Below are 16,660 nucleotides of genomic sequence, written 5' to 3'. Positions count from 1 at the left end.
GTTTTTGCAGGCGCTTATCCTGTATTCACATACACCTAAATTTAAATGATAGTTGTTATAACTTTGATGTTCTCAAATTACTTCCAAGTGAGTACTGAGATTTCTAATACAGCAATGGACACAGATATGAGAGCAATATGTGATACAAAAAAAACACAGTTTTAATTTGATTCAAATATATACCGTTTATCTTAACGTCCTGATCATAGAATTATAGAAAATCATAGAATTTACAGTGCAGAAGAAGGCCATTCGGCCCATTGAGTCTGCACCGGCTCTTGGAAAGAGCACCCTACCCAAGGTCAACACCTCCACCCCATCCCCATAACCCAGTAACCCCACCCAACACTAAGGGCAATTTTGGACACTAAGGGCAATTTATCATGGCCAATCCACCTAACCTGCACATCTTTGGACTGTGGGAGGAAACCGGAGCACCCGGAGGAAACCCACGCAGACACGGGGAGGATGTAAAGACTCCGCACAGACAGTGACCCAAGCCGGAATCGAACCTGGGACCCTGGAGCTGTGAAGCAATTGTGCTCTCCACAATGCTACCGTGCTGCCCTGATGCTGGGTTCATTTGCGTGTTCTGCAGCCACATAGGTTGGAATCCTGTTGCCATCTTCCACTATCTGGCTAAACAGCATCTGGTTGGCGGGGAAGTGACCAATACTGGATGACGTGTGAGATCTAGTCCTGGCAGGTAGCACCCTTTTTAAAGGTCAGTACGTAGCCTTCATACAAACTGAACACAGAGAAGGCGGGGGAAGGGGTGTAGCAGAAAGGAACTTGTGGAGAATTCCTGCAGCCAGAGAAATGCTGGCTCCACCTTTCAGTGATGTCTCCCTGGAGAAGCTCCAGCATGCAGTGAGGGTATTAAGTGAGCTTTATACACAATGGACGGGTGGAAGAGGCCAGTCAGCCTCACATAAAATGGTTGGCTGGAGGAGAGCAGCCGCAGTGTGCTCAATTGAACATGGGTTTAGTGCCATAAGTGCTTCAATGACCTAGTGAGGCCTGGCAAGGTGTGTGACATGCAAGTTTATCCACAAAGGTGTTCAGGGAGAATAAGTAGTTGAGACACCTGGGACTGCCTCAGGATAAATGAGTCATGGCAGCTTATTGGCAGCCGTGCGCACACCGACAGGATGGTGACAGACAAATTGAGCATTGAGGGAATTAAACCCCTTTATGCTCACAAACACTGCTGTCTCCTCTGAAAGAGATTTGATAGCCGCATGTGTGCAGTCTATAATCCCTTGGATCTGGGGGAACCTTGCCTTAGCAAGAAATTCAATCAACCAGGTCAGCAAAATCTGATGTATTCTCCAGCCCTCTTGAACAAAATATTTATCTGGTGAGTCGCTGACTGAGAGATCCCACAGATGTCTGCAGACGAACCCACGAACAATCCTGATGCAAAATTGCTGAGCGATACAGTCATCTTAATATGAACACAGAATGCCGACTACCCAAATGACCTGAATTTCTCCTCCAGCATTCTGCATGAATCAGTGACCATCTGTCTTAACAAACGGAGTCTTCAGAAACACCGATGCTCTGTATCTCCATGAAGTTAAGCCTGTCTGCACACTCTTTGCACTGGGTTTTGCCTTCTTTGAACATTCAACCACCATTCTGTTGGTGCTCCACTGCCCACTTCTCCTCATGTGGCTGATGCACTTCTCTCTTCCACTCTCCTCCTGACTGGAGTGCAAACCATGCATCTCCTTCTGGAGCCTTCACAGCACAATGACTCTCAGCCCCTTTGTATTGCCTCTACCTGATCGAGAGCACTATGTGATTCCTTCCAGTTTCAGCCCTCCTCACTGGCCTTTCACACAGTAATCCCTCCAATTCATCCAATCACTGCCCTGAACCTTGCCTTATAAATACAGCAGAACTGATTGGCTGTTAGTTACAGCCAATGCTCAGCTGGGACTCAGCTCTCGACTTCTATGAACTGGTGAGGCTTGGAAGTTCCGTTGGATTTGTGTGCTCCAAGAAAAATTATAAACACAGAGGAATATCGTTTCAAATGATTTCACTCAACTGATGAAGGAGCTATGCTCTGAAAGCTCAAGATTACAAATACATAGATACATAGAAGATAGGAGCAGGAGGAGGCCTTTTGCCCCTTCGAGCCTGTTCTGCCATTTATCACGATCATGGCTGATCATCCAACTCAATAGCCTAATCCTGCTTTATCCCCATAACCTTTGATCCCATTCGCCCCAAGTACAATATCTAGCCGCCTCTTGAGTATATTCAATGTTTTAGCATCAATCACTTCCTGTGGTAATGAATTCCACAGGCTCACCACTCTTTGGGTGAAGAAATGTCTCCTCATCCCTGTGCGAAATGAATTCTCAGACTGCGGCCCCTGGTTCTGGACATACCCATCATTGGGAACATCGTCACTGCATCTACCCTGTTTATAACCTGTTAGAATTTTATAAGTCTCTATGAGATCCCCCCCTCATTCTTCTGAACACTCCAGTGAGAACAATCCTAACCTCGTCAATCTTTTCTCATATGACAGTCCCACCATGCCTGGAATCAGTCTGGTAAATCTTCACTGCACTCCCTCGAGAGGAAGATCATCCTTCCTCAGAAAAGGAGACCAAAACTGCACACATTGGTCTGGGTGTGGACTCACCAAGGTCCTGCATAATTGCAACCACACGTCCCTCTTCCTGTACTCAAACCCTCTCGCAGTGAAGGCCAACCTACCATTAGCCTTCTTTACCACCTGCTGCACCTGCATGCTTACCTTCAGCGACTGGTGCACAAGGACACCCAGGTCCGCTGCACACTTCCCTCTTCCAATTTACAACCGTTCAGGTAGTAATCTGGCTTCCTGTTTTTGCTTCCAAAGTGAATAACTCACACTTATCCAAATTATACTGCACCTGCCTTGATTTGCCCACTCACCCAACCTGTCCAGATCATGCTTAGGATCTCTGGATCCTCGTCACAGTTCACCCTCCCACCCAACTTGGTATCATCTGCAAACTTTGAGATGTTACATTTTGTTCCCTCATCCAAATCATTAATATATATTGTGAATAGCTGGGGTCCCAGCATCGATCCATGTGGCACCCCACTAGTTACAGCCTGCCAATTTGAAAAGGACCCATTAATTCCTACTCTTTATTTACTTTATGCCAACAAGTCTTCTATCCACCTCAAGTAAATCTGTTGGACTTTAACCTGGTGTTGTACGACGTCTTACTGTGCCCACCCCAGTCCAACGCCAGAATCTCCACAACATCAAAAGATAATCTAAGAGGGTCAATTGAATGCCTGCTTGGCCCCGTAACTGAGGTCCTTACATGGGTAACTACTGCCCATGCAAGTGTCTCATCCAGCTGCTTAACCCAGCAGCATGGGTGGGGGCTTGCCATGTGGGGAGCACGACAAGAAAACCTTTGTGTGTTTGTTTGTGGGCTCCTGGGTGGGTGGAGGGGTCCCTTGTTCAAAGGCATCCTGCCTGATTGAGGGATATGGCATCATGACGGGGGAGCCCTCTGAAAGTAACAACCCCCCACCCTTTCTACCAGCTCCCCTCCTTCTTCATCCCCATGCCCCAAATCATGCCATCACTCACCTGTGCCTATGCCCCTCCTCAATCGAAGGACTCTGGTTGGTGTTATCCTGGTAATAACCACTGTTTCCTTGGTAGTGCTGCTGAGCTGCCAGCCTTTGGTCGGCTGGTAGCTCTTGACTGGCGGGACATATGTCGCTGAGACCCCTTAGACCCCCGGAAATGCCTGCCGCTGGCCTGTCAAGTACCAAAATGGCACAAGATGTGATAGACATTCCAGGACACCGGCAATGCAGTGGTTTTGCTGGCTCTCGAGCCAACAGCCATTGTCACAAGATTCCACCCCTGTGGGTGGGAAATGTTTCTCCTCATTCTGACCCAAAATTGCCATTTTATGCTACTCCAGGGCATCAAACCCTGCAGCAATGCATACCTTCATGTACCCTACTTCCAGCGGGTGCCAAATTTACAGTAGTAGTCTGAGCTAGAGCTCGTCCAGACATTTAGATTAGCTGAACCCAGTAAAACAAAATGATCCAACGGAGGTCAGTGGGGGGGTGGGGGGGGTGGGTTAGCAAAAGGCACCATGCCTTACTTACACTGAGGCAAGCAGAGGAGGGAAGAATGTTAGCTTCATTACAATCTTCAGCATTGTCAGTTAATAAGATCATTGTATAGCAATGGAGGATAGCAAATGTTGTCCCCTTGTTCAAGAAGGGGAGTAGAGACAACCCTGGTAATTATAGACCTGTGAGCCTTACTTCGGTTGTGGGTAAAATGTTGGAAAAGGTTATAAGAGATAGGGTTTATAATCATCTTGAAAAGAACAAGTTGATTAGCGATACTCAACACGGTTTTGTGAAGGGTAGGTCATGTCTCACAAACCTTATTGAGTTTTTTGAGAAGGTGACCAAACAGGTGGATCAGGGTAAAGCTGTTGATGTGGTGTATATGGATTTCAGTAAGGCGTTTGATAAGGTTCCCCACGGTAGGCTATTGCAGAAAATAAGGAAGTATGGAATTGAAGGTGATTTAGCGGTTTGGATCAGTAATTGGCTAGCTGAAAGAAGACAGAGGGTGGTGGTTGATGGCAAATGTTCATCCTGGAGTTCAGTTACTAGTGGTGTACCGCAAGGATCTGTTTTGGGGCCACTGCTGTTTGTCATTTTTATAAATGACCTGGAAGAGGGTGTAGAAGGATGGGTTAGTAAATTTGCAGATGACACGAAGGTCGGTGGAGTTGTGGATAGTGCTGAAGGATGTTATAGGATACAGAGGGACATAGATAAGCTGCAGAGCTGGGCTGAGAGGTGGCAGATGGAGTTTAATGCGGAAAAGTGTGAGGTGGTTCACTTTGGAAGGAGTAACAGGAATGCAGAGTACTGGGCTAATGGCAAGATTCTTGGTAGTGTAGATGAACAGAGAGATCTCGGCATCCAGGTACATAAATCCCTGAAAGTTGCCACCCAGGTTAATAGGGCTGTTAAGAAGGCATATGGTGTGCTAGCCTTTATAAGCAGGGGGATTGAGTTTCGGAACCACAGGGTCATGCTGCAGCTGTACATAACTCTGGTGCGGCCACACCTGGAGTACTGCGTGCAGTTCTGGTCACCACATTATAGGAAGGATGTGGAAGCTTTGGAAAGGGTTCAGAGGAGATTTACTAGGATGTTGCCTGGTATGGAGGGAAGGTCTTACGAGGAAAGGCTCAGGGAATTGAGGTTGTTTTCGTTAGAGAGGAGAAGGCTGAGAGGTGACTTAATAGAGACATATAAGATAGTCAGAGGGTTAGATAGGGTGGACAGTGAGAGTCTTCTTCCTCGGATGGTGATGACCAACACGAGGGGACATAGCTTTAAATTGAGGGGTGAGAGATATAGGACAGATGTCAGAGGCAGTTTCTTTACTCAGAGAGTAGTAGGGGTGTGGAACGCCCTGCCTGCAACAGTAGTAGACTCGCCAACTTTAAGGGCATTTAAGTGGTCACTGGATAGACATATGGATGAAAATGGAATAGTGTAGGTCAGATAGGCTTCAGATGGTTTCACAGGTCGGCGCAACATCGAGGGCCGAAGGGCCCGTACTGCGCTGTAGTGTTCTATGTTCTATGTTCTATTAAAATTAATATTAGGGAAAAAAACATTTTTCTGATTATCTGCCATTTTCTCCTGTTAACGTAAATGGAATAGTTATATATTGACTTTTTACTTTTACCTACAAGCCCCCACCACACGACATACTAGAATTACTTTACATTATCAATATATATTTAGAAAAATAAATCGAGTGAATAGAAGAAACAACACTCATATTGTAATTTGTTAAATCCATATTTTATGTATGTGTTATTCCTTTAAAGGCAACATGGTATACAAAATCAGATTAAAGGTTTATTATGAACACTTTCTTTTTTGTACCACTCAGTATTAGAATTTACAGCTTCTGCTTTTGGATAGATTTCTCCAGTGTAATACTAACCTGAGACATACTATGGTGATTTGATTTCAATATATAGGGATCAGGCAGGGTAGAAAAAACTGGAGAAAAAAGCAGAAAATTCTTTCTGAAATGACCCTTATATATCTGCTTGTGACTTGAATTGTTGCTAAACTGTGGTATTAGGAAGATAAAATGGCATCCAATCATTGGAGTACAGTGCAACAAGTTGGAGTTGTCAGTATTTGTTTTTGTATCTTTCTTTATTTAGAGGTTATTCATGATCCTTTCAAAAATACAAGCCTCAAATATTAATAATCCCTGTGACCTGATATCCACATGGGACTAAATTAACTTCCCGACTGATTTATTTTAAGGCAATTACAAGGTTGTAGTTTTATAACACTCCTTCAGTTACAATTTTGTGCTGTACCTATACTGATGATTCCTTTTATCCTCCCTTTTGCATCTTTTAAATCAAAAACAAAAAAATTCCGATCAAATAGATGTGTGCTAATTGCTTTGTTTGCAGCCATTACTCTTAAAGTCAGTTATCAAATTGTAAGCAATAGAATATAATTTGATATTTTAACAAGGGAATGTCCAATTAAATATAGGTAAATAGTGTGTGGCAACATTAGAATACAAGATAAATGAACTGTGTTAAGTTACATTTCTGTACAATATTTATCATTTGGCTGTATACATATATAAACCTCAATGCTTGCAAAACTCACCTGGGGAGGATAAAGTGCAAGTTTATAAAGTTTGCTTTTCCATCAGAAATGAATGTGTAGTATATATGTTTATATACTACACCGTGGGAAATAAATTAAACAAAGAAATATTTTTCCCCTATCATCTACAAATGGGGGCAGCACGGTAGCATAGTGGCTTCACAGCACCAGGGTCTCAGGTTCGATTCCCGGCTTGGGTCACTGCTTGTGCGGAGTCTGCAGGTTCTCCCGTGTCTGTGTGGGTTTCCTCCGGGTGCTCCAGTTTCCTCCTACAAGTTCCGAAAGACGTGCTATTAGGTAATTTGGACATTCTGAATTCACCCTCCGTGTACCCGAACAGGCGCCGGAATGTGGCAACTGGGGGCTTTCACAGTAACTTAATTGCAGTGTTCATGTAAACCTACTTGTGACAATAATGATTATTATTTTAAAAAACAGCATGAGTCGTATTTATGCATGATTTATGCATAATACTTAACTTCTTTTAAAATTGCCTACTTTGCTGCCATTCCACAAGTATAAAACAGAATATCACAAGCAAACTCTGACTTCCCATTATTCTTAATATCGCAAGTTTTCAAAACAGGAAACAGAGTTTTGTTTAAAGTCATGTAACACTTGTAAAATGGTACAGGAGGTCCTCTGCCACTTCTGGGATTTCGCACTTGAAATGACAGGGGTAGAAATAACACTGCCCAAATCTAAGTCTGCAAGGAGCCATCAACAATGCTATCAAGCAGCATTTACTCAGCAATAACCTGCTCACGGGCTTTCAGTTTGGGTTCCGCCAGGATCACTCAGCTCCTGACCTCATTGCATCCTTGGTTCAAACATGGCCAAAAGAGCTGAATGCGAGAAGAGAAGTGAGAGTGACTGTCCTTGACATCAAGGCATAATTTGACCGAGAATGGCATCAAGCAGTTCTAGCAAACTGGAGTCAGTGGGAATCAGAGGGGAAACTCTCTGCTGGTTGGAATTGTATCTAGCACAAAGGAAGATGGTTGTGGTGGTTAGCGGTCAATCATCTCAGCTCCTGGGCATCACTGCAGGATGTTCCTCAGGGTAGTTTCCTAGGTCCAACCATCTTCAGCTGTTTCATCAATGACCTTCCTTCCATCATAAGATCAGAAGTGGGGATGTTCGCAGATGACTGCACAATGTTCAGCAACATTCGTGACTCCTCAGATAATGAAGCAGTACATGTCCAAATGCAGCAAGATTTGGACAATATCCAGGCTTGGGCTGACAAGTGGCAACTTACATTCGCACCACACAAGTGCCAGGCAATGACCATCTCCTACCAGAGAGGATCTAACCATCGCCCCGTGACATTCAACGGCACGAGTATTACTAAATCCCCCACAAACAACATCCTGGAGGCTACCATTAATTATAAACTGAACTGAACTAGCCATATTAATACTGTAGCTATCAGAGCAGGTCAAAGGCTAGGAATCCAATGGCGAGTAACTCATCTCCTCTTTCCCCCAAAGCCTGTCCACCATCTACAAGGCACAAGTAGTGTAATGGAATACTTTCCACTTGCCTGGATGAGTGCAGCTCCAACAACACTCAAGAAGCTCGACACCATCCAGGAAAAAGCAGCCCACTTGATTGCTCCTCCTTCCACAAACATTCAAACCCTCCACCACTAATGAACAGTGGCAGCCTTGTGCACCATCTACAAGATGCACTGCAGAAACTGGCCAAGGTTCCTGAAGCAGCACCTTCGAAACCCACGACCACTACCATCTAGAAGGACAAATGCAGCAGATACCTGGGAATCCCACCACCTGGAGGTTCCTCTCCAAGTTACTCACCACCCCACTTGGAAACATATCGCCGTTCCTTCACTGTCGCTGGGTCAAATTCCTGGAACTCCCTCCCTAACAGCTCTTGGGTGTACCTACACCTCCGAGATTGCAGCGGTTCAAGAAGGCAACTCATCACCAGTTTCTGAAGGGCAACTAGATATAGGCAATAAATGCTGGCCTAACCAGAGACGTCCACATCCTGTAAGTGAATTAAAACAAAATGTCTGGTCAGTTAAAAATGTGAATACTCTTCCTATGCACAATTAATGCATGGAGGTAGGGTAACATCCAATGCCCTCAAATACTGTGGAGAAAATTACTTTGAAGTAGCTGCAAAAGTTCTTCAGACCTGAGGTTTTAAAATATTTTTTATTCTACCCAGAATATGGGAGAAATAAGTGGCAGACCATAAGCAATGAAAGGGAAACTCGAAGGTAGAAAGAAAAAATAGCAAGTTGCACAGTGCCTAACTTCCTGTTTCATATCTGGTGAAGCGGAGTTATGGAAAGGTGAGGGAAGTCTGGACAAAGAAAGCAGGGAGTTCTCCAGAAATGGTATCTGCATGAGTTTAGCAATTTAACATGGAGGTCTGGATTCTCCGATTCTGAGACTAAGTGCTGATGCTTGCTTGTGAATGGTGGTCTCTTACGACTGAGAAAATGGTGCCAACAGCCACTGGCTCTCCTTCTGGTGGGGGCTAGCAGGCACGCAACGTAGAGCACCCGGCTGTAGCTGTGGATGCGGCCGGAGAATTGCCAGGTCCGTGGCCGTGCATGTGGCCAGGCTCACTACCCCTGGCCCACCCCCCACCAGTGCCCCCAGCCCCCTCTGCCAAAGCCCCCCCTGCCCGCGGATCGGCTCCTCCACCCTGACTGTGGCAGTGCTGGTTTTAGTCCGTAGCCGCCACGCCGAGTTCCCGAAAATAAATACCATGAGTGACCAACGCCGTTGGGATCTCAGCCCATCGGGGGCAGAGCATCTGGGGAGGTGAGGGGGGGAGGGCCTCAGGTAACATCCTGAGGCTGTCCATACCCCGTTCGGCTTTTCTGTGAGTACGTCATTTTGGATGGGGTGGATCATCGCAAAAGCGGCGCCACCCCTAATTTCGGCGCCAATGTGGATTCTCCGGCCTATTGTCGAACGCGATTTTGGCGTCGGAGACCAAAGAATCCCGCCCCAGAAGTCCACAAAACTAAACCACAAGATGTGACAAGACTGACACACTCGCCACTCTAGGCTTAAAAGATCAAAACTGCTGTGGTGAATAGAAACCGACAGATGATCGTGGTGGTACATTGGAGTATCTTTTCAATTTACCAGAAAGATTAATTATGCTCAATGAAATGAAGAACAGAGAAGTGTAATTTTGTATCCTTTAAGTACATCGAAATTACAATATGGAAATGGCACATTGAATCCATGCTGATATTTATCTTCCATATGATCTGTTGTCTAAATTTCAGTTTCCGCCTTGTTCCCACTTGCTATTTTTTAATTCGCTCAGGGTGATGTGAGAATTGATGGCAGGTCAACACCCATTGCCAATCCCTAATTACCCTTCAGAAGGTGATGGTGAGCTATCATCATGGACAGCTGTAATATGTGTGGTGTAGGCACAGCCACACCATAGTTAGGGAGGGAGTTCTAGGATTTTAACGATAGTGAAGGAATGTTTATATATTTCCAGGTCTGAATGCTGTGACTTGGAGGAAAGCATTCAGGTGGTAGTGTTCCCATTTTTCTGCTGTCCTTGTCATTCAAGGTGGTAGAGGTCATGGGTTTGGTAGGTGTTGTTTCATGGAATTTACAGTGCAGAAGGAGGCCATTCGGCCCATCGAGTCTGCACCGGCCCTTCGAAAGAGCACCCTACTCAAGCACACACCTCCTCCACCCCATCCCCTTAACCCAGTAACTCCAATTAACCTTTTTGGACCTTAAGGGCAATTTAGCATGGTCAATCCACCTAACCCACACATCTTTGGAGGAAACCGGAGCACCCAGAGGAAACCCACGCACACACGGGGAGAACATGCAGACTACGCACAGACAGTGACTCAAGCCGGGAATCAAACCTGGGACCCCGGAGCTGTGAAGCAACTGTGCTAACCACCAAGCTACCGTGCTGCAGTGGAAGGAGCATTGGTGAGCTGCTGCAGTGCATCTTGTAGCTGGTACAGATTGCTGCCATTGTTTAAGGATACTGGAGGAAATGAATGTTTTTAAAAAAAAATTTGAGTACCCAATTATTTTTTCTCCAATTAAGGAACAATTATCCACCTAAGCCGTACATCTTTGGGTTGTGGGGGTGAAACCCACGCAGACATAGGGAAAATGTGGAAACTCCACACGGACAGTGACCCAAGGCCGGGATTCGAACCCGGATCGTCAGCGCCACAGTCCTAGTGCTAACCACTGCACCACGTGCCGCCCTGGAAGTGAATGTTTAAGGTGATGGATAGGGTGCTGATCAAGCGGCTGCATTGTCCCGCATGGTGTCGAGTTTTTTGAATGTTGCTGGAGCTGTACTCATCCAGGCAAGTGAAGAGTGTTCAATTACATCCCTGAAGTCCTTATAGATGGTGGACATGCTTTGGGGAGTCAGGAGGTGAGTTGCATGCGCCATAATTCCCAGCATCTGACTTGCTCTTGTAGCTACAGCATTTATATAGCCATTATAATGGCACTTCATAGCATGGGACATCCAGAAATAAGTTCACCACATCTGTTGGTGGCATTTTCCTGAAGCCCATTCATTTACATTCGGGTTTCCTGATAAATTAGCATTAGTGGGCATGGTGACGACCTTCATGGCATGCTCCCAACTCTACTGTTTAAAGGAATAATCCTGGCATGTTGGCTGAATGAAGCAAAATCAGGGAGAAGCAATGACAACCTTCAGAAACATTCAAAGATTGCACTTCACTGCCTATCTGGATGTGCTGTTGGGGGTCTGTGCGGTCCCAGAGTGAAATATTCTTCGCTATCAACAGGAGATAAATCAAGAAGGCAAGTTTAGGGGTGGAGGAAGAGATCAGCAGCAGATGTATAGCGACATGCTCCTTAATGCAGTACAGGGAGTGGTTTAACTAGTTAACCAGCAGGAAGGCGAGTACATTGACGCCTTCACCTGCATCCTACTGTGTATCACCCTAATCCTTTCCGAAGCCCACTCCAGCACTTTATTCCACAGACAAATTAACCAGCAGGTACAACCATTCCTCCTGTCAACACACTTCCTCACATCCCCATCTACCCATCTACCACTGACACTCACCCTCATCTTTATGCAACATCATTTATCTCCCTCATTGTCATCCTGAACAAATGATCTAATTCAATGTGGGAAGACATTTCATTCCTCTCATACATAGATCTTTTCTTTCCCTCCTTGTAGGGAAAGCGAGCAGAGAGCATCAGGGAACTGGCAACTAGGCAGAGAATTGGAAGTGGCCTGCCAGTCATAAGACCATAAGACCATAAGACATAGGAGTGGAAGTAAGGCCATTCGGCCCATCGAGTCCACTCCGCCATTCAATCATGGCTGATGGGCATTTCAACTCCACCTACCAGCATTCTCCCCGTAGCCCTTAATTCCTCGCGACATCAAGAATTTATCTATCTCTGCCTTGAAGCCATTTAGCGTCCCGGCCTCCACTGCACTCCGCGGCAATGAATTCCACAGGCCCACCACTCTCTGGCTGAAGAAATGTCTCCGCATTTCTGTTCTGAATTTACCCCCTCTAATTCTAAGGCTGTGCCCACGGGTCCTCGTCTCCTCGCCTAACGGAAACAGTTTCTTTGCGTCCACCCTTTCTAAGCCATGCATTATCTTGTAAGTTTCTATTAGATCTCCCCTTAACCTTCTAAACTCCAATGAATACAATCCCAGGATCCTCAGCCGTTCATCATATGTTAGACCCGCCATTCCAGGGATCATCCGTGTGAATCTCCGCTGGACACGCTCCAGTGCCAGTATGTCCTTCCTGAGATGTGGGGCCCAAAACTGGACACAGTACTCCAAATGGGGCCTAACCAGAGCCTTATAAAGGCTCAGTAGCACATCGCTGCTTTTATATTCCAACCCTCTTGAGATAAATGACAACATTGCATTCGCTTTCTTAATCACAGATTCAACCTGCATGTTTATCTTTAGGGAATCCTCGACTAGCACTCCCAGATCCCTTTGTACTTTGGCATTATGAGTTTTCTCACCGTTTAGAAAGTAGTCTATGCTTGGATTCTTTTTTCCAAAGTGCAAGACCTCACATTTTCTCACGTTGAATTGCATCAACCATTTCCTGCACCACTCTCCCAAACTGTCTAGATCCTTCTGCAGCCTCCCCACTTCCTCAGCACTACCTGCCTGACCACCTAACTTTGTATCATCAGCAAACTTCGCTAGAATGCCCCCAGTCCCTTCATCCAGATCATTAATATATATGGTGAACAGCTGCGGCCCCAACACTGAACCCTGTGGGACACCGCTGGTCACCGGCTGCCATTCCGAAAAAGAACCTTTTATCCCAACTCTCTGCCTTCTGTCAGACAGCCAATCCTCAACCCATGCCAGTAGCTCACCTCAAACACCATGGGCCCTCACCTTACTCAGCAGCCTCCTGTGTGGCACCTTATCAAAGGCCTTTTGGAAATCCAGATAGACCACATCCACTGGGTTTCCCTGGTCTAACCTACTTGTCACCTCCTCAAAGAATTCTAACAGGTTCGTCAGGCACGATCCTCCCCTTACTAAATCCATGTTGACTTGTTCTAATCCGACCCTGCTCTTCCAAGAATTTAGAAATCTCATCCTTAACGATCGATTCTAGAATTTTACCAACAACCGAGGTTAGGCTAATTGGCCTATAATTTTCCATCTTTTGTCTTGATCCTTTCTTGAACAAGGGGGTTACAACAGCGATCTTCCAATCGTTCGGGACTTTCCCTGACTCCAGTGATTTTTGAAAGATCTCAACCAACGCTTCCGCTATTTCTTCAGCCACCTCCCTCAGAACTCTAGGATGTAGCCCATCGGGGCCAGGAGATTTGTCAATTTTAAGACCTTTTAGCTTTTTTAGCACCATCTCTTTTGTAATGGCAACCATACTCAACTCAGCCCCCTGACCCTCTATAATTTTTGGGATATTACTCATGTCTTCCACTGTGAAGACAGACGCAAAGTACTTATTAAGTTCTCCAGCCATTTCCTCATCTCCCATCACTAGCCTTCCGGAATCAGTTTGAATTGGCTTAATGTCTACTTTGGCTTGTCGTTTGTTTCTTATGTATTGAAAGAAACTTTTACTATCATTTCTTATATTACTGGCTAGCCTGCCTTCATATTTGATCCTCTCCTTCCTTATTTGTCTCTTTGTTAACCTCTGTTTGTTTTTGTAGCCTTCCCAATCTTCTGATTTCCCAGTGCTTTTGGCCACTTTATAGGATCTCTCTTTTTCTTTGATACATTTCCTGACCTCCTTTGTCAGCCATGGCTGTCTAATCCCTCCCCGGATAATCTTTCTTTTCTTGGGGATGAACCTCTGTACAGTGTCCTCAATTATGCATACAAACTCCTGCCATTTTTGCTCTGCTGTCTTCCCCACTAGGGTCTGCTTCCAGTCGATTTTCGCCAGTTCCTCTCTCATGCCCTCGTAATTACCTTTATTTAACTGTAACACCATTACATCCGATTTTGCCTTCTCTCTTTCAAACTGCAGACTGAACTCAACCATATTATGATCACTGCTTCCTAAGTGTTCCCTTACTTTAAGATCTTTTATAAAGTCTGGTTCATTACATAGCACTAGGTCCAGAATAGCCTGCTCCCTTGTGGGCTCCATGACAAGCTGTTCCAAAAAGCCATCTTGTAAGCATTCCATGAATTCCTTTTCTTTGGATCCACTGGCTACGTTATTTACCCAATCCACCTGCATATTGAAGTCCCCCATGATCACCGTGACCTTGCCTTTCTGACATGCCTTTTCTATTTCCCGGTACATGTTGCGCCCCTGGTCCTGACCACTGTTAGGAGGTCTGTACATAACTCCCATTATGGTTTTTTTGCCTTTGTGGTTCCTCAATTCTACCCACACAGACTCCACATCATCCGACCCTGTGTCGTTTAGTGCCATAGATTTAATTTTGTTCTTAACTAACAAGGCAACCCCACCCCCTCGGCCCACCTCCAATCTTCCAATTAACAGCTGCAGAATAGGGGACACTGGAAATAGCAGAATCTTACCTGGCCTCACAGATACTTGGTGACAGATGCAAATATCAGAAGACCACATGACATACAATGCAAGCGAAAGACGATCATGTTCATAATGATAAATTCCAACATTTTTACTTTGACAGTACTCATTCACATATTTTGTCTCCCACATCCAACAGAAAGTGGTTGGGGTCACTGATGAGGAATCCTCAGTGGAGCTCAATTGCAGCGAGAGTGCACTGACATCTAACTCATACAGACCATGCATCAGCTCAAATATTTGCACTTTGGTGCGACCAGTTAGAGAAATAGTTAGGCTTTCATCAGGGTTTGAATTTATCCTCTGCCTGGAGACCCTGTGTTCCGAGTATGGCCTTCTCGTGCTGCACCTCTCTGATACTCCCCTCTCTCCTGCAGAACTACAGGTGTTACTCGAGCAGGCTGCTGCTACACATGTTGTTGCTGTTGTTAATAATCTGAGATGCATTCAAAAGTAGCATAAATGGCACCATCCTGATCTGATCAATCAAACCTCCAAAGTGCAGTTCAGAATTCCAAACCTCCAAAGTGTACATGATGGCTTCAATGTAACCTCTTGTAAGATTTTGATAATTCTACTAATTTTTAGGGTTTGTTGCCAGTCAGTAACATCTATGGATGTTAATCTTCAGCCACAGTTTAAATTCAATTGTTCAATTTGAATTCATGTTAGTGAAACAATGGGCAGGCAAGACAGTTGATATACTTTGCAGGAAGCCTGTCATTTGTGAGAAGCTACAATTAATTATATTACAACTTAAAGCTTCCTGAGAAAATGAATTTGGAGTTCTATGTTGTAATTAAGAGATTTTTTTATCAGCTTTGAAGGACTGGCTAAAAGTAGTTTGAATTTTAGCTAACTAAAACCAATGTCCTGATTTAATTGACTGATTATATTTGTGGGGTAAATTATTCTGTTTTGACATTATGATAAGAAGTGTTTGTAACTTTTGCTCTTAACGGTTTTAGTATTTGTCGAAATGAGTTGGAGTATCTTTATGTTTACGACATGTGCATTATTGACAAGAGAATGTGACTTTGCTCTGTATCTAAAGGAAATGTGTTATTTGTTCACCATGAAACGTAAACTGTGGAGGCCCAGTGGATGGACATAAGTCTTTAGTCTAGAGATGGGGTGACTTAAGATGACTCACAGACTAAGACGACTCACAGACTAAGACAATGGAAGAGATGAATTTGGATTATTTCCAAATGAGGGTTTCTGGCATAATGAGAAGTGGGGATAAAAGTTAAAGAACTGGAGTCTTTGTTGGCACAGTGTCACCATGGTTTCTGGGTTATGACTCTTGCAAATACAGTTCAACATCTGGTTCAACATCTTTCTCATCTAGAGACGAAAAAGACATTGCTTGTGCTGACATTCCTCAAGGAATTTTTGGAGCTTGAGGGGTAAGGAACTTAATTGTTGCCGTCATTGTTTTTGTTAAGTATATGTAAAATCTTGCTAATAAATTCTACTTGATTCATAAATACTTGTTATTCATATGTTGTTCGGTCAAGCAGAACTGATCACCTTAGTCTTAGGAATTGAGAATTTGGAATGTAGAAATTTAATTGGAAGGGTTTTACACATTGAAACTTTGAAATCTTACACTCTCAGCATAAGTACTGTGAACACACATTTTTCTAAAAGCAGGTAAAAGCAGCTGTGAGTATTGAGTATTAGCATATTTTCCTGAAATTGTTTATTGTCTTGAATTGTCATTGTGTTGTCGTCTTGTCTCCAATGGTATGTTCCAGCAAGCCTGGGAAACCCATGAACACAAAGTTAAACTGAAAAATCAATGTCAATATTAGGCAAATTGAACGATTAACATATGTCAAGTGGGAACCCACTTCCCTCAAGGAGATT

At 44.5% G+C, this 16,660-nt stretch overlaps 1 protein-coding gene across 6 annotated transcripts in view; it reads right to left on the bottom strand.

The window, feature by feature from the left end:
- Nucleotides 1-16,660, bottom strand: part of rgs20 (regulator of G protein signaling 20) — a 287,058-nt gene that overhangs the window by 49,769 nt on the left and 220,629 nt on the right. Inside the window, exon 1 of one of the 6 annotated variants that reach the window (XM_038809358.1) lies at nt 3,614-3,840. The exons of the other annotated variants lie outside the window; for them this stretch is intronic. Within the exon in view, the coding sequence (XP_038665286.1) occupies nt 3,614-3,825 (212 nt within the window). The 5' untranslated portion in view covers nt 3,826-3,840. Of the gene's footprint in view, nt 1-3,613; nt 3,841-16,660 lie in introns of those variants that run through there. 6 annotated transcript variants of the gene reach the window in all.

This window comes from Scyliorhinus canicula, chromosome 10, assembly GCF_902713615.1.
Source record: "Scyliorhinus canicula chromosome 10, sScyCan1.1, whole genome shotgun sequence".
Taxonomy (NCBI): domain Eukaryota; kingdom Metazoa; phylum Chordata; class Chondrichthyes; order Carcharhiniformes; family Scyliorhinidae; genus Scyliorhinus; species Scyliorhinus canicula.
This window is presented reverse-complemented; position numbering and strand designations above follow the sequence as displayed.